Source organism: Ranitomeya variabilis, chromosome 3, assembly GCF_051348905.1.
Source record: "Ranitomeya variabilis isolate aRanVar5 chromosome 3, aRanVar5.hap1, whole genome shotgun sequence".
In the NCBI taxonomy this organism is placed as follows: domain Eukaryota; kingdom Metazoa; phylum Chordata; class Amphibia; order Anura; family Dendrobatidae; genus Ranitomeya; species Ranitomeya variabilis.
Genome location: NC_135234.1, coordinates 498,831,685 through 498,857,122, shown reverse-complemented (window position 1 = coordinate 498,857,122; position 25,438 = coordinate 498,831,685). Strand labels below are relative to the sequence as shown.

The 25,438-nt window shown below is 42.2% G+C and overlaps 1 protein-coding gene across 7 annotated transcripts in view; it reads left to right on the top strand.

Moving 5' to 3' along the window:
* Positions 1–25,438, top strand: part of MSI2 (musashi RNA binding protein 2) — an 894,813-nt gene that overhangs the window by 666,414 nt on the left and 202,961 nt on the right. For 6 of the 7 annotated variants that reach the window (XR_013223945.1, XM_077296831.1, XM_077296830.1 and 3 more), the window contains exon 10: positions 6,063–6,137. The exons of the other annotated variant lie outside the window; for it this stretch is intronic. Coding sequence is in view for 5 of the 6 variants with exons in the window: in XM_077296831.1 (XP_077152946.1) it covers positions 6,063–6,137 (75 nt within the window). In the remaining variant the exon portion in view is untranslated. The remainder of the gene's footprint in view (positions 1–6,062; positions 6,138–25,438) is intronic. 7 annotated transcript variants of the gene reach the window in all.

Below are 25,438 nucleotides of genomic sequence, written 5' to 3'. Positions count from 1 at the left end.
TTAATCCAAACATGTGAAGCTCATTGTTCTTTGTGCCTGAACTACTTCTTAATACTTTAGGGGAACCAAACAGAATTCTGGTGGGTTGAGGGGTTGAATAATAAATGACCCTCTGAAAAGACTTTTCACAATTTAAAAAAAAAATAAACAAAGAAATAACATTCTTTTTTGCTGCAGTGCATTTCACACTTCAGGGCTGATCTACAGTCCAAATGTCACAATGCCAAGTTAATTCCAAATGTGTAAACCTGCTAAATCTGCAGGGGGTTGAATACTACTTGTAGGCACTGTATGTACTTCTTGCTGTTCTGGAATGGTGAGTAAGTAGAAATGGCTTTATTTATATGATGTAAATGTGGAAACACAGTTCTTCAAACTGTATGCACAAAACAGCATTACATTAGACTGATTCTACCCAAAAGCCTTTCTTTTATATATTTAAAATGCTACTAAATTGTTTCCACAAACCTGACAACCACCCATTTCAGCCCAGATTAGTATTGATAGTTGTGGGCTTGGGTGTATACATGGATATCTACGGATAGGACATGATTAATACAACATGTTTTATATGAGCATGTTATTTTTATATTAGCAATTTACTGTTTGGCATAAAAAAACTAGCGAAAACAGTAACATATGTAAGTCTGGTAGTGCTAAAACACGGTCTTGACACCAATATGTCAAATAGGAAATTATCCCATAAAAATAATGTAGTAAAGTATCTTCTGTTCTGAGCCAGAAAATACTAGAACATGACGTTGCTTGTATCAATTGTATTCAAAGAAAAAAGAAATCAGTCTTACCCTAGGTTGACTTCAAATCTGAAAAAAATGTAAAGGGTTTTTTGTGCAGGTTATTCCTGATGCATGGAGAATCATACTTCAAAGGGTTTGTATCTTCATGACAACTATTCTTTAATGAGAAAGCCAGCCCAACAAATACTTACTTTATTTACAAAATTATCTCGCATTAACACTTGCAGCAAAGATAACATAAAATTGTTGTTCAAAGTGGTGATTATGTTTTACCAACACAATAATTTGTTGTTTTTTTTGTTTGTTTTTTGCGGTAACCATTTTTGACAAAGAAACAGGAAGCTAAGACACTAATGATTTCTTGGCATTCTTAAAGGGAATCTCTTAACAGGTTTTTTTAAATGTAATCTGAAGACAGTAGGAAATAGGGGCTGAAACACAAATTTTAGTGATGTCATTTATTAAGCTATGTGCTGTTGTTCACTTACAATGAAGTTTTAATCACCAGGACATTCACTGCCCACACTGTTTGCCTTCTGCCAAGTTGTCTAACCATGCCCCCTCATCTGATAAGCAGCACACTGTCAATAGACAATGTACATAGACAACCTGGTGTGGGTGCGGTTAGCTTTCTGATCTCTGCTACATGCTACATTAAGAACTCTGTGACACAACTGGTGCATCCAGTAAACTAAATTTTACAGGGTGGGCCATTTATATGGATACACCTAAATAAAATGAGAATGGTTGGTGATATCAACTTCCTGTTTATGGCACATTAGTATATGGGAGGGGAAAAACTTTTAAAGATGGGTGGTGACCATGGTGGCCATTTTGAAGTCGGCGATTTTGGATCCAACTTTATTTTTTCAATGTGAAGAGGGTCATGTGACTTATTTAGAATTTCACAAGAAATGTGTGCTTGGTTTTAACGTAACTTTATTCTTTCATGAGTTATTTACAAGTTTATGATGACTTATAAAATGTGTTCAAAGTGCTGCCCGTTGTTTTAGATTGTCAATGTGGTGGTGCACCATCTTGGGTGTCAGGTCCGAGCATTCCTACATGGAAAGTGGATTGGTCGTCATGGGCCAGTTGAATGGCCACCAAGGTCTCCCGATCTGACCCCCTTAGACTTTTATCTTTGGGGTCATCTGAAGGCAATTGTCTATGCTGTGAAGATACGAGATGTGCAGCATCTGAAACAACGGATACTGGAAGCCTGTGCTAGCATGTCTTCTGCGTGTTGCTATCAGTGTGTCAAGAGTCGGAGAAGAGGGTTGCATTGACAATCCAACACATTGGGCAGCAGTTTGAACATATTTTATAAGTGGTCATCAACTTGTAAATAGCTCATGAAAGAATAAAGTTATGTTAAAACCAAGCACACCATTCAAATGAGAAAAAGCAAACAAAAGAGAATGGTGCTCACCGTGTATTATATGGTAGGTAGCCTCTGATACTGCAGTTAGGATCCAGATTCCGTTTGACCATCGGATAAGTTAGGAAAAAAAATTGGATCAGCAAACTGAATTTTAATTAAAAAAAATTCTTCATTGCATTCTTTAAAAAAAAATTAGTCCAGACAGATGATAAAATCATGTAGCATTCTTACGCGTTTCTGGCCGTAGCCCTTAGTAGTAGAAAGCACACCATTGTTTTTCTTGAGAAATTCTCAATAAGTTTGATGTGTCATATGACCCTCTTCACATTGAAAAAAATAAAGCTGGATCCAAAATGGCCGACTTCAAAATGGCCACCATGGTCACCACCCATCTTGAAAAGTTTTTCCCCTCCCATATACTAATGTGCCACAACAGAAAGTTGATATCACCAACCATTCCCATTTTATTTAGGTGTATCCCTATAAATGGCCCACCCTGTATATCTTTGGAATCAAGGTCTCTTCCTGCATTATGCTGCTCTCAGGTGAGGTAGAAAAAACTGATGACCGATTCCCTTTAAAGGGTTGTTCTAAAGTTTAAAAGTTATTCCTCGGGGTCCAACTGCCGTGACCCCCCTGATATCCAGCTGAATGGAACAGAGGTCAATCATGCCTACTACCGCTCTGCTGGTCTTAATGGGAGCACAAGAGATGGCCCATCGCTTGGCTGGGCTGATCTTCAGTGCTCCTATTAGAATAAATGGAGAATCAGTCTGCATGATTGACATCTACTCTATCGTGCTGTGGAGCACCAGTTCTCTGGATTGGTCGGACCCACAGTAATCATAAAGTCATCCCTTATCTTTTGGATAGTAAATAACGTTCACACTTGAGATTTCCCTTTTAAGCTACAACAGTGATCATTTACCAAGAAGCTAGTTTAACGTTGCCAACCAACATGGCAGCACTTCCTTTAAAATTGCCACTACAATGAAAGGTAAAAATGCTATTTCTGTAAGTAAAAGAAATCTAAGTGCTTAAGCTGCTGACTTCGTACTATATGTCAATATTATATTTTGGTTGCAAACTTTTTTTAATTTATCTTTTGCCCAATTCCTTAAGAAAATGCAAAGTACATTGCCTCCAGCTTCAAACACGTATCTTTTTAGGTCTAAATGCGTCTATTTCTCGGACTTCAATGCTATCAGTTGGTTTTTGTTATTTCATAAAGTGTATCGCATTTCACAATCTAGCACTGATATGTTAACTATGGTACTTTGGGCTCCAGGGATAAAGCATTACTAGTACCTTTATCTCAAGCTGTCAATAGCTGTAATGCAAAGTACATTCATTCTAAGCTTTCCAAATGTCACCGCAAACCTGTGTTGTGTTTAGCTTGAGCGCTTGGCATTTACTCTTCCAACTTAAAGGTGTGGACATTCATCTGGCGCGGGGTGGCAAAAGTGCATTTAATTACTGTGCGTGAAAAGTCAGCCACTTCTTTGGATTCAATACGAGGGAATTAACCCTTTCTAGTCTGTGTGCAGCGGTGAACAACTCAGCAAGACGTTCTTTTGTTGTCACGTTAAGAGATATCCTAGGCCTGAGATATAGAATCAGTGAGGCAATGATACCTGTGTAGCAGCGATACTTTATCTCCGACAACCAGGCAGATGGAAATCTGCGTTCTCTGGGGAAAGCCTCTCTGCTTCATTTGCTGAAATTGTGGACGTTTAGTCCCTTTTAGATGGATGTTAGACAATATTGACACAACTCTTGTGTGTCTGTTTTCTCAGTCCTGACATTTGTGAACCTTATAAGACTTCCAGAGTCGTATGTTACCTCTTCAGTGTTGACAAGGATCATAGAGGTTGGGTTAAAATGAGTCCAAGCAGATGAATCTCCGTACGCATTTCACAATGCTCAGGGGTTTGCTTGCTACAAAAGAAAACAAATTATTTTAGAAATTATACATAAATTAAAAAAAAACCTGTGTGAGTCACAGCCTAAAAATAACACCTCTAAAAGGCAAGCACCTGTTCTTTTAGCGTTGTTCTGAGGGAAACCTACTAAATAGTACATGAATAATCAAAGCCGGTAGAAAACAAGACAAAGCACAATAAAGGAAACCTTTCGTAGATCAAAGAGCGATAATTTCATGTGAACTATTATGTTCTACTGTTTGGAACACCTTTGTATGGAAGCTTTGTACTGTTAGACCAAGGTCCCCTTATGTATTTGTTCCCCTAGCTTTATCTTTATGGGTTGATGTTAGATAAAAACAAACTGGAAAAAAAAAAAACAGTTGAATTAGAGGTAACAATTCTTATGTAACATCTTCTGGGCGCCATCTGTAAATTGAGATGTACTGAAAAAAAGTGGGATGACACACATCTACTAAACTACATCTATATGTATAGTTGTCTAAGGAGTACTTCCGTCTTTCTGTCCTTAACTTCCGTATCGGAAATTCCGCGTCGCTGATTGGTCTCGGCAGCTGCCTGTCATGGCTGCCGCGACCAATCAGCGACAGGCACAGTCCGATTAGTCCCTCCCTACCCCCCTGCAGTCAGTGCCCGGCGCCCGCTCCATAATCCCCTCCAGTCACCGCTCACACAGGGTTAATGGCAGCGCTAACGGACCGCATTATGCCACGGTGTAACGCACTCCAATAACACTACTATTAACCCTGTGTGACCAAATTTTTACTATTGATGCTGCCTATGCAGCATCAATAGTAAAAAGATCTAATGTTAAAAATAACAAAATAAAAAATAATTATATACTCACCTTCCGCCGCCTTTCCCGGTCCTCGCGACGCTCCGGTGACCGCTCCATGCAAGCGGCAGGTTCTGGTGCTAAGGATGGTATGCGAGAAGGACCTGCCATGACGTCACGGTCATGTGACCGCAACGTCATCACAGGTCCTGCGCTCATACCAATCCTGGGACTGGAAGCTGCCGCGTGCACCACACACAGGGCCAGGACTTCAACGGGCCTTTGGAAGGTGAGTATATGTTTATTTTTTATTTTAAGTCTGTATACTACGTGGCTCTGTGCTGTATACTACGTCGCTGTGCAATATACTACGTGGCTGTGCAATATACTACGTGGCTGTGCAATATACTACGTGGCTGGGCAATATACTACGTGGCTGGGCAATATACACTACGTGACTGGGCAATATACTACGTGGCTGGGCAATATACTACGTGACAGGGCAATATACTACATGGCTGGACAATATACTACGTGGCTGGGCAAGATACTACGTGGCTGGGCAAGATACTACGTGGCTGGGCAATATACTACATGGCTGGGCAATATACTACGTGGCTGGGCAATATACCACGTGACTGGGCAATATACCACGTGACTGGGCAATATACTACGTGGCTGGGCAATATACTACGTGGCTGGGCAATATACTACGTGGCTGGGCAATATACTACGTGACTGGGCAATATACTACGTGACTGGGCAATATACTACGTGACTGGGCAATATACTACGTGGCTGGGCAATATACTACGTGGCTGGGCAATATACTACATGGCTGGGCAATATACTATGTGACTGGGCAATATACTACGTGGACATGCATATCCTAGAATACCCGATGCGTTAGAATCGGGCCACCATCTAGTAGAGCTATAATTCATTTTGCATTTTGTAGACTCCATTGTATCCGCATGTACCTTGAACCATATTTTTTTGCCACTTTTTTCTTTATCATCTTATAAAACTAGAAGTCTGTACAGATCAGCCTGCTAGATGACCCTTTTTTTATTATTTTCTTGGCATTTTCTTCTATTTAGTTGTTTTAATTCTTTTTCGATGTTTGCTTTACAGTATGAACATTTTTTTGTTGTTGCCATATTCATCTTTGACTGTTCTTTCTCTTTTCTTTATTTGTCTAGGTTATCCAAATTTTGTTGCAACTTATGGCAGAGGATATCCTGGATTTGCCCCAAGCTACAGCTATCAATTTCCAGGTAGTGACTTGTAATCCTTCTTTGTGTTGTAATATGAATCCATATTAGTTGAATGTATTTTAATATATATTATGTGTACTTCACGTATGGTAATTATTTTATAAAAAGCTAAGATATATAATTATCTAGACTTCATAATTGAATCATATACAACAGACATCAATAACGCCTAAATTAATAGCAATATACATTATTATAACTTGGGGAAGCAGTAAGAAATACTAAAAATGCGTCCTTGGCAGTATATCCTAAAGATGGAAGCAAGCTGCGCTGTACTCGCCTTCCCCAGGTCCGCCACTGCTTGTCTCGTCTGACTTTTTATCTGTGCCGCGTGGACAGCGTGGCAGCCATTCAGTGAGCTCAGCGGCTCTGAGCAACCCTCCCAGTGCTGAGGGGCTTACTGATCGTCTGCTGCGCTGTTGATGTGACATTAACACCAAAGCCAGACACCAGGAGCAGAGACGAGATTTGGCATTGGACCTGGGGAAGAGGAGTATAGTCAGCTTATTTCTCTGTCTGTCATGGTGACTTAGAGAAGGATACATTTGGTGCATTAGATGGCTTTTTTTAAGGCAGAAATTTGCACCCACATTTTGGACCATGTGGCATTTCAAGACATGCCCCATTTCCACCAAGCATCCTGGCCCCCTTTATGCTTGGCTATGCCAATTGACGAGTAAAGCAATAAAGTGTGTAAAGCACCAAATGAATGTGGTGCATGGCCTGCTCGACAGCTTTTTTTGGCTCAGTGAGCCAGAATTCTGCAATACGTACTTTTAGTGACTGTCCCCCATTGTGTTACTTGATAGTAGGTAGGTTGCATTTCACTGCTTTGTTAGAGCAAACTTGATTTTATTGTTTCCATGAATGGTAGAAGAATGTTTAGGTTTTGGTGAATTATTCTGTTTTTTTTTTTTTCTGTGTAAAATTATTTGGTTGACCAGTAACAAAATTCAAAACAATGGATTTCCAGTTGCAGCACAGTTTATTTTGTGAATAGCTCTTCTAAAAGGGAATTTTTCGGCAGGATATCACTCCCCAAACTTTGTATGTGTATGTAGCTCTTTCAAAGACAAGTCCCTCAATACCTTTACCTGGCCAGCTCATTCCTATGTTACTGAGAAATCAGTGTTTGTGTTGACACTGTAGATCTGAAACCTCTGTCACTCCACTTCTATTTCCCACCCAGCACCGCCTCCTCCTGCTTGACTGATAGCGTCTATGCTGTGTTAATTTTGCCAGAGGAGTCATCAGTCAAGCAGGAGGAGGCTGGGCTGGGTAATAGAGCTGGAATGACAGATGCTTCAGATCTACACATTTGTTCATCAGTTTTATTCGCATATGAGTGCAAAGCTAATTTCTTAATAACAGAACAATGGACTGATCAGGTAAAAGGTATTATTGGACTTGTCATTGAAAGAGCTACGTGCACAAATAATTAGTTTTGGGGGAATTCCTACTGACAGGTTTCCTTTTAAGTCTTTGTCCACGTAATCTAATGCAATGAAGCTTTATGCTGGCTATTCAGAGCATCTATCCACAGTAAATACTAAATCTAGTCTATTGACAAAAATGGTTCAAACAAAGTTAAAGTACAAATGTATTCAAGTGTTATCCCAGCCTTTATTTAGAAACTGTTATTTTTGGTGGATGTGACCTGCTGTTGGTTTCTTTAAGTGTCATGGTTTTAAAAGCATTTTGTGGGGGTTAGAATTTGTTACTGTGAGCTGTTCTCTGCCAGACAGGGCACCTATATTTGATAATACATGACTGAAGTTTTTAAATGTTGAGATTTCTTTTTATATATATATTCTTTCTTTTTTAATGTTCAAAAAGGCCATAACAGTATAATGTAGTCACTAGTGATGAGTGAGTATACTTGTTACTCGAGATTTCTAGAGCACGCTCGGGTGTCCTCTGAGTATTTTTTAGTGCTCGGAGATTTAGTTTTCAGTGCCGCAGCTGAATGATTTACATCAGTTAGCCAGCATAAGTACATGTGGGGATTCCCTAGTAACCAGGCAACCCCCACATGTACTTATGCTGGCTAACAGATGTAAATCATTCAGCTGCGGCACTGAAAACTAAATCTCCGAGCACTAAAAAATACTCAGAGGACCCCCGAGCATGCTCCAGAAATCTCGAGTAACGAGTAAATTCGCTCATCACTACTAGTCACTATAAAAGTGTCATCAATTTTTTTTTTTTATATTTCTATACAGTAGTTTCAACTTTAAACACTAAAGTAGATTGTACCAGCCTTAGGGTACATGTACAGTGCCTACAAGTAGTATTCAACCCCCTGCAGATTTAGCAGGTTTACACATTTGGAATTAACTTGGCATTGTGACATTTGGACTGTAGATCAGCCTGGAAGTGTGAAATGCACTGCAGCAAAAAAGAATGTTATTTCTTTGTTTATTTTTTTTTTAAATTGGGAAAAGTTTTTTCAGAGGGTCATTTATTATTCAACCCCTCAACCCACCAGAATTCTGTTTGGTTCCCCTAAAGTATTAAGAAGTAGTTCAGGCACAAAGAACAATGAGCTTCACATGTTTGGATTAATTATCTCTTTTTCCAGCCTTTTCTGACTATTTAAGACCCTCCCCAAACTTGTGAACAGCACCCAAACATGGTCAACATGGGAAAGACAAAGGAGCATTCCAAGGCCATCAGAGACAAGATCGTGGAGGGTCACAAGGCTGGCAAGGGGTACAAAACCCTTTCCAAGGAGTTGGGCCTACCTGTCTCCACTGTTGGGAGCATCATCCGGAAGTGGAAGGCTTATAGAACTACTGTTAGCCTTCCACGGCCTGGACAGCCTTTGAAAGTTTCCTCCCGTGCCGAGGCCAGGCTTGTCCGAAGAGTCAAGACTAACACAAGGACAACAAGGAAGGAGCTCCGGGAAGATCTCATGGCAGTGGGGACATTGGTTTCAGTCAATACCATAAGTAACGTACTCCACCGCAATGGTCTCCGTTCCAGACAAGCCCGTAAGGTACCTTTACTTTCAAAGCGTCATGTCAAGGCTCGTCTACAGTTTGCTCATGATCACTTGGAGGACTCTGAGACTGACTGGTTCAAGGTTCTCTGGTCTGATGAGACCAAGATCGAGATCTTTGGTGCCAACCACACACGTGACGTTTGGAGACTGGATGGCACTGCATACGACCCCAAGAATACCATCCCTACAGTCAAGCATGGTGGTGGCAGCATCATGCTGTGGGGCTGTTTCTCAGCCAAGGGGCCTGGCCATCTGGTCCGCATCCATGGGAAGATGGATAGCACGGCCTACCTGGAGATTTTGGCCAAGAACCTCTGCTCCTCCATCAAGGATCTTAAGATGGGTCGTCATTTCATCTTCCAACAAGACAACGACCCAAAGCACAAAGCCAAGAAAACCAAGGCCTGGTTCAAGAGGCAAAAAATCAAGGTGTTGCAGTGGCCTAGTCAGTCTCCTGACCTTAACCCAATTGAAAACTTGTGGAAGGAGCTCAAGATTAAAGTCCACATGAGACACCCAAAGAACCTAGATAACTTGGAGAAGATCTGCATGGAGGAGTGGGCCAAGATAACTCCAGAGACCTGTGCCGGCCTGATCAGGTCTTATAAAAGACGATTATTAGCTGTAATTGCAAACAAAGGTTATTCCACAAAATATTAAACCTAGGGGTTGAATAATAATTGACCCACACTTTTATGTTTAAAATTTATAAAAATTTAACTGAGCAACAAAACTTTTTGGTTTGTAAGATTTATGCATCTGTTAATAAATCCTGCTCTTGTTTGAAGTTTGAAGGCTCTAACTTATTTGCATCTTATTAAACCTGCTAAATCTGCAGAGGGTTGAATACTACTTGTAGGCACTGTACATACATACGATCATAATATGATTTAAACAATTTTTTTTTCAACCTATATTTGTATATCGCCTCTTAAAAGAAGTAACAGAACTGTAAAACAAGTTATCACCTATCCATTGCCGATCAACAGAATGAACAGGCCACTTTTATACCGGTTATAAATGGAGTGGCGGGGTCGGATGCTCGACTGCTGCACTATTCATTCTCCCTGGGCCTGCCGGTAAAAGTTGGGTGCAGCACTTGGCAGTGCCGTAGTGAATAAATGGAGCTCATTCATGCATCGGCACTTCCACTTCATTCCAATGGGGATAAGTGCCCCGTTCTGCCGATTTGGTGCAGGTCTCAATCGGTCAACCCCCATCAATCAAGAAGTTATCTTGATTTCACTGTCAACCCCGTTACACAATACATTTTAGCAATAATAGTAAATTCCAATAATGCTGAACTGAGCAAGCACCTAATTTAAGCCTATAAAAAATATTTAAATTACTGTATCTTGTATTTTTCTGGTGTTGAAGCAACTTGCATTGAGGGCCAGTCCAGAGAATTTCCTGATGCAGTTTTGTCATAACCAGCATTAAAACTAGATAGATCTGAATGTGTCTGTTATACTACGTTACAACAGTCTGTAGGACGAGAACAGCAGCGGCAGGTATTGTCAGAGAATGAGGTGCCAGTTGGCCATAGCGCTCTCCTCGTTCAGCAGCCATCACCTTCACACTTGTTTGCTCCTCTTTGTGTCTCTGGTAAGACTGATGCTGTTGCATTGGTTTTATAGCTGCTTCACCGGTCTTATCATTTTAGTGGCAAAAAACGCAGAAGCTCACGGGACTTTGTACCAGAATCCCGTATTGTTTTGTGGAAAGCTGTTTTAAATAGGACATTTTATGTTCTCACTGGTTATGAATTTACCACCTGCTATATGTATTTCCCAAACTATAGGATGTGTAATGCCAGCGTCCTTGCATGCCTCCTCCTCCTGGCAGGTACGCCGGCATACTCGCTCCTACGGTGCCTGGGAGGCATCTGGTACTTAAGGCACCTTCTCCCTTTGGGAGGCACTTGCTAAACATCATGGACTTTAGTGTCTACCTTGTCTGTAAGCCGTTAAACCATTGTCAGGTCCACTCCTTGCCCGAACCTGTTTCTCTGAGTTTCTATGCCCAGGCTTGTACCCTGTACCTGTATCTGTATTTGTTCTTGGTTGAAACTGCCACCCTGTGGGCTGAATGCCCAGGCCTGAACCTGAACAAGTGTCTGTCTTTGTCTGAATTAGGACCCGACTCTTATCCTGTTTGTATCCAGTCTGTATATTTCCCTGTATCTGCTGTATCAGTATCTGAACCTGTCCCTGAGTCTGAATCAGCACCTGTTTTCACACATGCTGTGTCTGATTCAGTTCCGTTCTCCAAACCTGTTGTCTGAATTTGTCCCTACCCTATACTTGCTGTAGCAGCTTCCTTTCCTAATCTGCTGACTCTGTAACTTTTCTTAAACCTCTTTTGTCTAAACCAGTACCTATCGCTAAAAACTGCAATATCTGAACCAGTACCTAAATCTGTTGTGTTGTCATTGTGCAGCATTATTGATCTGTGTGTACACTTGGTACTTCATAGTTAGTACCCTGTGTGAATCTGGCTCTGTCTGACCAGTTTGTACTTGTCCCTATGTCTGTACCTATCATTACCCTGTCTGTTCTATGTGAACCTGCTCCTGTCTGTCCTGTGAGAACTTCCGCTTCCTTCTTGTCCACATCTGCGGCTCTCTGCTTGTCTGCATGTGCTGTCTCCCTGCTTGTCCGCATCTGCGGCTCCCTGCTTATCTGCATCTGCGGCTCCCTGCTTGTCCGCATCTGCGGTTTCCCTGCTTGTCCGCATCTTCAGTTTCCCTGCTTGACCGCATCTGCGGTTTCCCTGCTTGTCTTCATCTGGAGTTTCCCTGCTTGTCCGCATCTTCAGTTTCCCTGCTTGACCGCATCTGCGGTTTCCCTGCTTGTCCGCATCTGCGGTTTCCCTGCTTGTCCGCATCTTCAGTTTCCCTGCTTGACCACATCTGCGGTTTCCCTGCTTGTCTGCATCTGCAGTTTCCCTGCTTGTCCACATCTGCGGTTTCCCTGCTTGTCCGCATCTGCGGTTTCCCTGCTTGTCCGCATCTTCAGTTTCCCTGCTTGTCCGCATCTGCGGTTCCCCTGCTTGTCTGCATCTGCGGTTTCCCTGCTTGTCCGCATCTTCAGTTTCCCTGCTTGTCTGCATCTGCGGTTTCCCTGCTTGTCCGCATCTTCAGTTTCCCTGCTTGACCGCATCTGCGGTTCCCCTGCTTGTCTGCATCTGCGGTTTCCCTGCTTGTCCGCATCTTCAGTTTCCCTGCTTGTCTGCATCTGCAGTTTCCCTGCTTGTCCGCATCTTCAGTTTCCCTGCTTGACCGCATCTGCGGTTTCCCTGCTTGTCTGCATCTGCAGTTTCCCTGCTTGTCCACATCTGCGGTTTCCCTGCTTGTCCACATCTGCGGTTTCCCTGCTTGTCCGCATCTTCAGTTTCCCTGCTTGACCGCATCTGCGGTTTCCCTGCTTGTCCGCATCTTCAGTTTCCCTGCTTGACCGCATCTGCGGTTCCCCTGCTTGTCTGCATCTGCGGTTTCCCTGCTTGTCCGCATCTTCAGTTTCCCTGCTTGTCTGCATCTGCAGTTTCCCTGCTTGTCCGCATCTGCGGTTTCCCTGCTTGTCCGCATCTGCGATTTCCCTGCTTGTCCGCATCTTCAGTTTCCCTGCTTGACCGCATCTGCGGTCTCCCTGCTTGTCTGCATCTGCGGGTTCAACCCCTGCTTGTCCACATCTCAGTTCCTGTTAATTAATTCTGAAGTGGCTTCTACCTCTGCCTATATAGACTCCAGCCAAGACCAAAGTAGCTGCTTACTCACGCCCCTCCAGGGTAAGTCTGGTCTGTGGCACAGTGGGTCCATGATTGTCCTAAAAAGTCAGAGTGTAACAGGATGTACCAATCTCTTAAAGCAACCCTTCATCCTGACATGAAAATATAACTCTTTGGAGGGAATTCACTGTAAATCCCAAATTAAAATTATTAGCTGTGGGTAACCAAAGTAAAAAAAAAAAACATTTTAAGGTCACTGTACCTTTCCAGAAAAGCATGATAGAGGTGAAGAATGTCCCAATACCATTTCTTGAACATGTGAGGCATTGCTTCCTTCTTTTGATTTTACAGATCACATAAATTGCACTTTTGTTTGTGTATCCACCCAGTTTATAAGGTTTTTTTTAGTGGAATTATCAGCCAGTGCAGTTTTTGTAGGCCATTTTAATAATGTAATTTTAAAATTAAAACAAAGCCTAAGATTTTCCTTTGCAGCCATAGGTCCTCCATCATCACTCCCTCCAAGTAAGCAAGCATTCATAAGATCTAGTTATATGGGAGTTATATATGGGAGCTTCTTTAACAAAATGGGAATATTCAAGAGAGAAGTTGCATTCTAGAGCTCTTGTCATTATTCTGTAGGGGAATTATGGAAGCTGAAAGGGTCTCTTATTCTGATGATCACTTTCTTAATGTGCACAACGTGCTCAGTCTGGTGTAGTGTGAGGGAGCAGATGGAGGATAAAGCATATTCTTACTTAAGCCTCATTCCTTTAAATCCTGCCTGCAGACACACAACAGAATAGTTGTGTTATCAGAAGCTCCTAGCCGCATTTGTCTCCTGTGGCATAATTTTCAGTTTGATCCATGATTGTATTTTTAAGACTTTAGAGGTTGCCATATAAACATGCTGGAATTTACTAAAGACAACTAGGATGAAAGGGGTTAATCTGGTTTGATCCCTAATTAGTGACTAGATGATAATTGCACTAATTAATTGTATTGTTGTCTATTTTCAACAGGGGAGTGGATTTAAATTGAATTCTGTGCAGTGGAGCTGGAGCCACGCTGTTGTGTGTTATTGCTAATAGTGTATTGTGTTTCTCCAAGTTGAATTTCTGTTAGGACCATAATCTCTTCAATTTATCTACGAGCTGAGTACTCGGCACATTTATAACATTATTTAGGCACACTATCTAGATTTCTGATAGAGAATGGAAACCAGCATAGTCTCTAGTCACTAAGGGCCCGTAACTAGTGCTGATCGATGATATCTGAAGTTGCTTTGCTTTATCAAACCGTATCATAAAAGAGTTCACATGGTTGATCATTTGTTCCCCCTCACTCTCATGATTGTCACAGCATATCTCCGTTTCCTCGAGGGACGTGCTGCCTTCTAACTGTAATTTTGAGGCCTAAAATGTTGATCGCTGGGCATGTAGAAATTTGGCAATGAACATTCCTTTGGCCTATCATCAGTTTTTGTAAAATGGCCTTAGTGCTTAATTTCCTTTTAACCACTGGTGGATAGTCTATTAAAACCAGAATAATCCCACTAGGCAAATTCTAGTTTATTCTGCAATGTTCTCAATAAGAAAGATGTTAACCTAAAAAGATACATGACATGCGGCGGCGTACATTTTCTGGACTTTATTAAAGGTAGCCAGTCATGTCGGATAACACTATTAACCTGCAAATATGGGGTCAGTCTGCAGTTTAATAACGTTAGGAAGGTGCCTGGACGCTGTACTGAAAGAGCGGCTCCCGGGAGAAAATTAACTTTATTCTTTCTGTGAGCCACCGGCTTTCAGTCTTCATAGAGGTGTGCCTGCATGGCTACAGTCACTGCTCCCAGCCCTGTGATAGGCCACTGTAATCATGTCTTGGCTCTTGAACAGCCAGCTCTGCACTGATGCACTGCTGAGCAAGCTGTGAGTCAAAGGGCCAGGGTGTGCTTACAGGGGCTACTCATACCTGGAGCATTTCTGCTATACAGAGCAGGGCTGCATCCCTGCTATGTGTAACACAAGTGCTCAGGTGATCAGGTAAAAAGTAAGAAAAAAATATTTTTAAATCACCCCCCCCCCATTTGCCCCATTCAAAATAAAACAATTAAAAAAACCCACATATTTGGTATCGCCGCATTCAGAATCGCCCGATCTATCAATATAAAAACAATTAATCCAATCGGTAAACTGCGTAATGAGAAAAAAAATCAAAATGCTAGTATTACTTTTTTTTTTTGGGTCGCCGCAGCATTGCATTAAAACGCATTAACAGGCGATAAAAACATTATATCTGCACCAAAATGGTATCAATAAAAACATCAGTTTGGCACGCAAGAAACAAGCCTTCACCCAGCCCCAGATCCAGAAAAATGGAGACGCTATGGGTCTTGGAAAAAAAAAAAAAAGTTTTCTTTAACAAACTTTGGATTTTTCACCATTTCAATAAAAAAAAAAAAAACTATACATGTTTGGTATTGACAAACTTGTAATGACTCAGAGAATCATAATGACAGATCAGTTTTAGCATTTGGTGAACATGGTAAAAAAAAAAAACAACCCCAAAAATTGTGAAACTACCCTTTTTTTTGCAATGTCAAAGCACTTGGAATTTTTTTTTCCCATTTTCCAGTGCATTGTATGTTAAAATCAATGGTTTCATTCAAAAGCACAACTCGTCTTGTAAGAAAACAAACCCTCACATGGCCATATTGACAGAAAAATGAAAAAGTTATGGCTCTGGGAAGATGAGCAAAAAATAGAAATGCAAAAACGGAAATGGGCTATTGTGTGAATTTGTCAGCAAGTTTTTAATACCTCATCTGAGAGCAGCGTAGTGTAGGCAAAGAGAAGCGGAATCCAATGATGTATCACTTAGATTACTGGGTGCAGCCGTTCTGACACAATCAGAGCTTTTAGATTTAGAATGAAGCAGAGCTGAGAAAGCTAAGCCCACCCACACCAGTCTAGCCATATTCAAAGGCCATAGACAGAGAGGTGCGTATCACAGAAGGGGGCGTTACTGGGCTAGTCCAATGTTAATCTGTTAATCTCTTAGTGATATATGCTTCGCAGTTAGTAAACAGCAGCACACACTTTGCAAGTGACACATCCCTGAATTCTGTGTTTCAGCTTCTATCTCTTGCGCTCTTCGGAATACATAGAAAAAATTGGCTGACATATTCCCTTTAACACTATTAACCTGTAGATTAACTCAATATTTGCAAGTTAATAGTGTTATCCTATGTGGCAAGTTCCCTTTAAGCATTTTTATAACGATAATAAGTATATAGAGGTGGCATTTTAAGTTTAAAGACCAAAGACACATTCTAGTCTGGCAAATGTGCAAGCAATTGGCAACCATCTAATTTGTATGGGAGCCTCCATACTGACAGAGGATATCTGAGGAAATTCATGTTGGGCTATTTGATTTTGTCTTTTCTTATCCTCTTTACTCATAGAAAATGTATGATTGTTTTGGCCAGGCCGCGCATTCATGTGTATAGGGAAGTCTGGAATCCTAGCTGTCAGCCAACAGCTGTTCCAGACATTTTTTACATGGAGCAGATCCAAATCAAAGATCACATCTAAAACCACATCAAATACCAGCTAAATACACTTTTGATTGCTTTTAAAATGAGGTTTTTAAAAGCTCGCCACAGAAAAAACAAAAGTGACGTAACTTCTTTGATGTGGGTTTCTCATGAAATCCGTTCCAAACTTGACCCTATAATTTGAAAAACAATGCCTGAAAAAAAGACACACTTCAAAAATGCACCAGAAACGGTTTCAGGTCTGGAAACCTTGATTAAAATAAATATGAAGGATTTCTGACATGGATTTTTTGTTCTGAAAAAAAAAAAAAAAATGCTGTGTGAGAGCAATGATTTGATTATTATTCACAGTGTTAAATCTAATGCCTGCTAGGTACTGTACCATTTCTAATCCCGGTGTGTTCCGATGTAGAATAAAAAAACAGCCAATGAGCCCATATTACCTTTGTACCTCAGTAGCTACACTATTAATTCACTTTGCAGCTAACTCTATTAATTGTGGCTCTTATTTCACTTTACAGACTGTTTTCCGATATCGCGAGACCTGATTTTCTATAGGTTAGCGCTTAAAGATGCATTATAAATGATCTAGAGCTTTACTGCTGTTCTAACGGGAGACTGCTAATTTAGTAGTAGTACTAAATATCCTCAGCAATTCTTACCTTCATACCTTCTGGCCACAGCTGTGTTTCTTCCTTAACTATTGTTTTATTGGAAATAGTAATTTTTGGGCATTTTTTGTGTGCTTTTATATTAGACTATGTCTTTGCTTGCCCCCACTGTATTTACACTGCTCAAAAAAATAAAGTGAACACTAAAATCCCACATCCTAGATATCACTGAATGAAATTAAAGCATCCACCAACTCCTGGACAGTCTGTTGCAACGTGACGTTGGTGGATGGTGCGAGACATGATGTCCCAGATGTGTTAAATCGGATTCAGGTCTGGGGAATGGGCGGGCCAGTCCAAAGCTTAAATGCCTTCATCTTGCAGGAACTGCTGACACACTCCGGCCACATGAGGTCTGGCTTTGCCCTGCATTAGGAGGAACCCAGGGCCAACCGCACCAGCATATGGTCTCACAAGGGGTCTGAGGATCTCATCTCGGTACCTAATGACAGTCAGGCTACCTCTGGCAAGCACATGGAAGGCTATGCGGCCCTCCAAAGAATTTCCACCCCACATCATTACTGACCCACTGCCAAACCGGTCCATGGCATCTTCAGACTCTGTCACATGTGCTCAGTGTGAACCTGCTTTCATCTGTGAAGAGCACAGGGCACCAGTGGCGAATTTTCCAATCCTGGTGTTCTGTGGCAAATGCCAAGCATCCTGCACGGTTTTGGGCTGTGAGCACAATCCCCATCTGTGGACGTTGGGCACTCAGACCTTCCTCATGGAGTTGGTTTCTAACCGTTTGTGCAGACACATGCACATGTATGTCCTGCTGGAGGTCATTGTGCAGGGCTCTGGCAGTGCTCCTCCTGTTCCTCGCACAAAGGCTGAGGTAGCGGTCCTGCTGCTGGGTTGTTGCCCTCCTACGGCCCCCTCCACGTCTCCAGGTGTACTGGCCTGTCTCCTGGTAGCGCCACCAGCCTCTGCAAACTACGCTGACAGACACAGCAGACCTTCTTGCCACAGCTCACATTCATGCGCCATCCTGGATGAGCTGCACTACCTGAGCCACTTGTGTGGGTTGTAAAGTCCATCTCATGCTACCACGAGTGTAAAATCACAACCAACATTCTAAAGTGACCAAAACATCAGCCAGAAAGCACCCCCTTACAAATGGTACGGAGATGTGGTTGGTGGTCCCCAACTGCAGAACCACTCCTTTATTGAGTGTGTCTTCGTAAGTGGACAGTTTGTTTTCACAGAAGTTTGTTTTACTTGGAGTTATATTCTGTTGTTTAAGTGTTCCCTTTATTTTTTTGAGCAGTGTAGTTAGCATGATGCCGAAAATAATAACCTCTTACTAACTTGTTGCTGATGATCAGTGGGATGCATTTTCTGAGGGTTCAAGGTCATCTTAATAGACTTGTTTGAGCGAGCTCTCAGCCTTCAATACTTGGAGGAAAAGGCTTTCAAGGAAGGTGTCCTATAGTTAGGCAATTAGATGATACAGGAGGAAATCAATGTGATTATCCAAAACGCAGGAAGAGGTTGAATATGAAGCATTGAAGCTGGCATCTCCATAATTAGCAGACACCTTGGTTTTGTTTTGACATGTCCTTTAGGAGCTGCCATCATTAATAGTTGCTGAGACGTGTGAAAAATGAAGGTCCTAATACAGTTTTGTCAAGAATAGAAGGGCTGCTGGCTGGGGCTCCTTCTTGACGACTGCTTGAACTGGCTCGGCTAACTCTGTAGAAAACGACTTCAGTCGAAATAATAGTCATTTGAAAGATGGAGCTTCAGAAGATGAGCGCTTTAACTGCTAGTGCGATAGCATGATTCCTAACACTATTATCAGATTACAGACACTTTCTTTACAATCTTGTATTGGTTGGAAAACTGTTCTATAAAAAGGAACATAAAATGTATTTTGCAGTGAGATGGATTAGACAGCTGAGATGCTTCTTCCTGAAAGCCAGCCTATAATATCTTAGAAAACCTATAGTAATTGCTGCTGACACATATCCACTATAATTGTTGGCCCCAGGAGAATCATTCTTTACTTAGGAATTAAGTTTGTCCTTGTGCATCATTAATTACAAAGACACTTGTCTTCGGGTGTCCAGGTTGGGTTAGGTGCTGCTAATAAGATCACCTATAGTGTGCATTATTTCTATTTTATTAGAACTACAGCTTCCTGAAATCCTTCTGACTTTCTGTAGTGGATGTCTCCATTTAATTTGGTTGTATTGTCCATAAGCGCTGGTTTTCCTAGTAACGTGCAGCAAAGTAGAAGTTCAGTGTGATGAATATGTCAGGGAGCACCAGAGGGGTAGTCGTGGCTGAGACTATGTGTTGTAGTGCACTCTGGTCTCCCATCACATGAAAATACTGTCCCTCTGTCAGCATACCTTCTGCTACACCTTCTGTACCGCCAAGGTCCCATCGGGCTTGCTGAAGTCCTGTAGCTGACGTAGTTGCACAATAAATAGCAGAGTCTGAATCAAACTTAAAACTAAGACCTTTTCATGTTGCGTTTCACAGCACAACTTGGTCAGTGACAACAGCATCAGTTTTCACACAGTTTACAACGCTTCCTCCCTCTGCCCTTTGCTCTACGTCCGTAGGTAAATTACTGGGTCCTACCGCCTCCTGCAGTAACAGTGCTGGATTTCTATGGCTGAGGACTCCCTTGTCCGTTTTGCACTAAATCTAAGGGCATCGGACTACGCATTGACCTGTCACATCTTTGAGCCTGTGTCCCGTGTACTGTCCTGGACCTTTCCTCTGTCTTCAGCTCAGACTGCGGTCCCACTGCTGCTTCAGCTGTACCTCTGTCTTTTCCTGCAGACTCTGGATGGCTGGGCACTTTACTTCCCAAGTATTACGTGGTTGCTGTATGGCTCGGGCGTTAAGCCCACCCAATCCCCTTGGACACCCTGGGCCTTCTGGCTGGAGTCAGGAAGTCCTCCTACCTTAACTACAGCAAACCCCTCCTATGTTAACTATGTACACTTCTGAGTACTACTGCACTAGTGTGCCCTCATCTAGTGGTCGGACGTCAGCACTGCACTACCCTGAAATATCTAAATATAAATATGGCAAACATTAGTACAAAGCACACATCCTAAATATAAATATATATATATATATATATATATATATATATATATGTATGTATGTATGTATGTATGTGTGTATATATATATATATATGTATGTATGTATGTATGTGTGTATATATATATATATATATATATATATATATATATATATATATATATATATATATATATATATATATATATATATATATATATATATATACATATACATAGCAGCATACTTTACTTTAAGGGGGTAGAGATGTGGCACCCCCTTACAAATTGTACAAGTGACAGGATGGTAAGTATAGACAGTGCAGCTCTATAAAGAAAGTGAGGGATTTAGAGCTTTCTTCCGTGATTAAAAGTCTTATGATGTAAGAAAAGAATCCTTAAGAAATCTATGAATGGACTATGCTGTATGTGGTGATGATGAACATTCCTACTACTGATTACCCATACCTATTTAAAAATACCTATGGTATATACCAAATACTTATTCTTGTTTTGGACAGCATGGTATAGGAACCACAACATATTTTGGCCCATTAGGCTACTTTCACACTAGCGTTGTTAGCTGTACGTCGCAATGCGTCGTTTAGGAGAAAAAAACGCATCCTGCAAAGTATTCCGCAGGATGCGTTTTTTCCCCATAGATTTACATTAGCGTTGCGTCGTGTTTTGGCGGACCGTCGGCACAAAAAACGTTACATGTAACGTTTTTTTGCGCGTCGTGTCCGCTATTTTCTACCGCGCATCCGCGGCCGAAACTCCGCCCCCTCCTCCTCGGACCAAAGCAACGGAAGCGTTGTAAGACTGATTCCGCTGCCCACGTCGGGCATCACTTTTACAACGCGTGTCGGTACGTCGGGCCGACACTAATGTGAAAGAAGCCTTAGCTAGCGGTCACAAGTTACTCAAGACCTGATCAAACATGGCATCCAGTTCTGACTTGGCGTTCAGTGTAAGTGTAAGACCACTTATAGCACTGACTCTCCCTGCTGTACTCGGCATGGTCTCTTCACACACAACAGCTTTATTAAAGGGGTTGTCCACTACTTTCAATTAACCCCCCAATGTATCCCCCCAGGGCCCCTAATGAATCTTCTAAATACCTTATGTTGCCGTTTTCGCCAGTGAGCGGCACTATGCCGCCGGCTGAGTCCGGGTCACATGCCCCCCAGGCTGCAGCTGCCGCTAATTTCCGCTGATGTCACGTCAATTTCCAAACTCCTGGAAATTGACGTGACATCATGAGCAGGCATGACCCAGCCTCCACAGACAGCGGTCACTCATCAAGAGTGACTGGGCTGTGGGTGGGGCTGGGGTCTGCGGGCGGGGCTGGGGTTTGCTTGCCGTTCTCATGTGCTGGGATGTGCGGTCGGTGGTGCGGCGGCGGCAGTCTGTGCGGTGGATCTGCTGGCGGTGGGGGTTCTGCGCAAGGTGCTGGAGTGTGCGGGCGGGGCGGGGGGTCTGCAGGGCTGTGCGGTGGGTCTGCTTTGTGCGGTGGGTCTGCTTCGGACGGGGGTGTGTGTCTCTGTCTCATTGGTGTGTGTGTCTCTTTGTGCAGGCATCGTCCGATGGGACTACAAGTCCCATCGGGCTATGCCTGCTACAGTGACAGTGAGTGACACATTAGTCAATGATGGGACAGTAGTAATCTCATCATCCGGCTAATGTGTTGAATGTAAAAAAGAAAACACATACACACATATACAGTACATACATACAACATACACTACACACATACAGTACATACAACATGCACCATTCAACCTGCAACATATGACATGCGATATGCGCCATGTGACATGCACCATACGACATGCAACATACAACATGCGACATGCACCGTATGACTTGTGACATGCACCACGCGACATGCACCACGCGACATGCACCATACGACATGCACCATGTGACGTGATACATGTACCATGCGACTTGCATCATAAAACATGCGACATGCACCATGTGACATGAGACATGTACCATACGACATGTGACTTGCATCATACGACATGCACCATGAGACATGTACCATGCGACTTGCATCATGCGACATGCACCATGTGACATGTGACATGCACCATACAACATGTGACATGCACCATGAGACATACACCATGCACCATGTGACATGCACCATGCGACATACAACATGCAACATACAACATGCACCATGTGACATGCACCATGTGACATACAACATGAGACATGTACCATGCGACTTGCATCATACAACATGCGACATGCAACATACAACAGGCCACATACAGTACATACATGCAGTACATACATACAATAAATACATATAACATACAGTACATTTAACATAGAGTACATACTCACCATCACTTGTCACCTTGATCCCCGAAGCCAGTGTCACCTGTAAAAAATATTAAAATAGCAAACAAACACTATACTCCCTGATCCGCAGATATCTAATTAAAACGAGTGTCCCACGACGATCTCCCGTGGAGAGCAGCAGCATCAGTTGATGCGACCGCACTCCAGGGGCTCCAGGAATACAATGATGGAAGGTATCCTTCCACAATGTATTCCCCACAATGTATTCCTACGCCCCTGTGAGAAAATAGTCCTTATTCTCACTTCTGGCACTGCTGTGTGGGAAAATTCTCACACAGCTTTGCCATAAAGTGAGACCCTGAACTAAGGTAACCTAAGTGATACACGGCAGGAGCCATTGTCTCCTGTCACTGTGTCACTGGAGGTCTACAGAGCAGTGACATCACCCGATGTCACTGTTCTGTAGGGGAGATCGTCATGGGACACTCATTATTAATTGGACTACGGCGGAAAGTGAGTATACGGTTTATCATTTTTAATTTTTTGCAGGCGATCGAGTATGGTAAGTATGGGTAAATTAAGAATATTAAAATACTTTTTTCTGTCTGTCTTTATTTTTTTTTTAACCGTTTCACTGCTATAGGATTAATAATGGATATGCGTCTTATTGACGCCTCTCCATTATTAACCAGGCTTAATGTCACCTTACAATAGCAAGGTGACATTAACCCCTTATTTACCCCATATCCCACCGATACTCGGGAGTGGGAAGAGAGGGGGTAAGTTCCAGAATTGGCACATCTTACAGATGTGCCATTTCTGGGGTGGCTGCAGGCTGGTATTTGTAGCCGGAGGGGGCCATAAAATATAGGGGGATCCCACGTCATTTTTGGGGGGGGGTCCCCGTATTTTACTAGCCAGTAAAGGCTATGCAGACAGCTGCGGGCTGATATTCATAGCCTCGGAGGGACCATGGGTATTAACCCCTTCCCAGGCTAAAAATATTGGTCCCCGGCCGTCTGCTTTCCCCCCTCTGGCGCAGAAAATTGCGCGGGAGCCCACGCCATTTTTTTTTTCATTTTTTTTTTAACTGAAACATTGTTCATTAACCCCTTTCTGCCAGCTGACTGAATAGTACGTCAGCTGGCATTATTCCCCGCTTTGAGGAGGGCTCCGGCGGTGAGCCCACTTCAAAGCTGCAACATGTCAGCTGTTTTCAATAAAAAAAAAAAAAAGGATTAACCTGATCGCTAAACGGCCTAGAAAAAAATAAAATCAAAAGCCAAAATTATGTTTTTTTTGGTTGCCGCGACATTGCATTAAAATACAATAACGGGCGATCAAAAGAACATATCTGCACAAAAGTGGTATCATTAAAAATGTCAGCTCAGCACGCAAATAATTAGCCCTCACCCAACCCGATATCTCAGAAAATATAGACGCTACGGGTATTGGAAAATGGTGCAATTATTTTATTTTTTTTAGCAAAGTTTGGAATTTTTTTTCACCACTTAGATAAAAAATAACCTAGACATGTTTGGTGTCTATGAACTCGTAATCACCTGGAGAATCATAATGGCAGGTCAGTTTTTGGTTGTGTGCACACGTTGCAGATTTGGGTGCAGAATTTTCTGCACAAAATTAGCATCTCCTGGCAGAAAACGCAGCTGCATTTTTTATGCGTTTTCTTACACGGTTTTGATGCGGTTTTTGCATGGTTTTGATGCATTTTTGGTGTGTTTTTTTGTGCGGTTTTGATGTAGTTTTTGTTGCGGTTTTGATTCAGTTTTTGGTGCAGTTTTGATACGTTTTTGCGCGTTTTTTGAATGGTTTTGATGCGTTTTTTGTGCGGTTTTTAGTCAGTTTTTGGTGCGTTTTTTCTGCGGTTTTGATGCAGTTTTTGCACGGTTTTGATTCAGTTTTTGGTGCAGATTTGATGCGTTTTTGGTGCAGTTTTTGGTCCTTTTTTGCGCGGTTTTGATGCGTTTTTAGTGCAGTTTTTGCGAGGTTTTGATGCAGTTTTTGGCTATTTGTGCACGTATTTGTGAGTGCTGCGGATTTGATAAATCCACAGGGCAAAAACACTGCATTTTTCCTGCGGATTTATCTCGGATTTACCACGGTTTTTGTGCAGATTCCACTGCGGTTTTACACCTGCGTTTTTCTTTTATGGAGCAGGTGTAAAACCGCTGCGGAATCCGCACAAAGAATTGACATGCTGCGGAATGTAAACCGCTGTGCGGTTTTGATGCATTTTTTTGCGCAGTTTTGATGCAGTTTTTGGTGCGTTTTTTGTGTGGTTTTGATGCAGTTTTTGGTGCAATTGTGATGCGTTTTTGATGCAACCTGTTTTTTGATGCAACCTGTTTTTGATGCAACCTGTTTTTGATGCAACCTGTTTTTGATTCAACCTGGTTTTGATGCAACCTGGTTTTGATGCAAACTGGTTTTGATGCAGTTTTTGGTGCGGTTTTGTATGCTTTTTTGAAAGCTAAATAAAGATGTATTATTGAACAAAAAAAAAACCTTTGATGTCATTATTGTCCAACCTCCTCTTTTACATTCGTCCAACTCAAACTCCATTACACACACAGATAGATAGATGATAGATGAGATGGATAGATAGATCTACACATAGATAGATCTGTAGATGCATACATCTATCTATCCATACATCTATCAATAGATATATCTATCCATAGATATATCTATCCAGATATATCTATTGATAGATGTATGGATAGTGTAGGGTGCGTGTCCCCTGTCCGGATTACATCCGGATTAGCTGCAGATTGGATGCTGCGTACTTGTAGTCCCATCGGATGATGCCTGCACACACACACCCCCAAAAACCCCCTGCACAGCCCTTCACACACCCGCACAGCCCTGCACACACCCGCACAGCCCTGCACACACCCGCACAGCCCCGCACAGCGCCGCACACATCCGAACAGTCCGCAGACCCCGCCCACGCACAGTCAC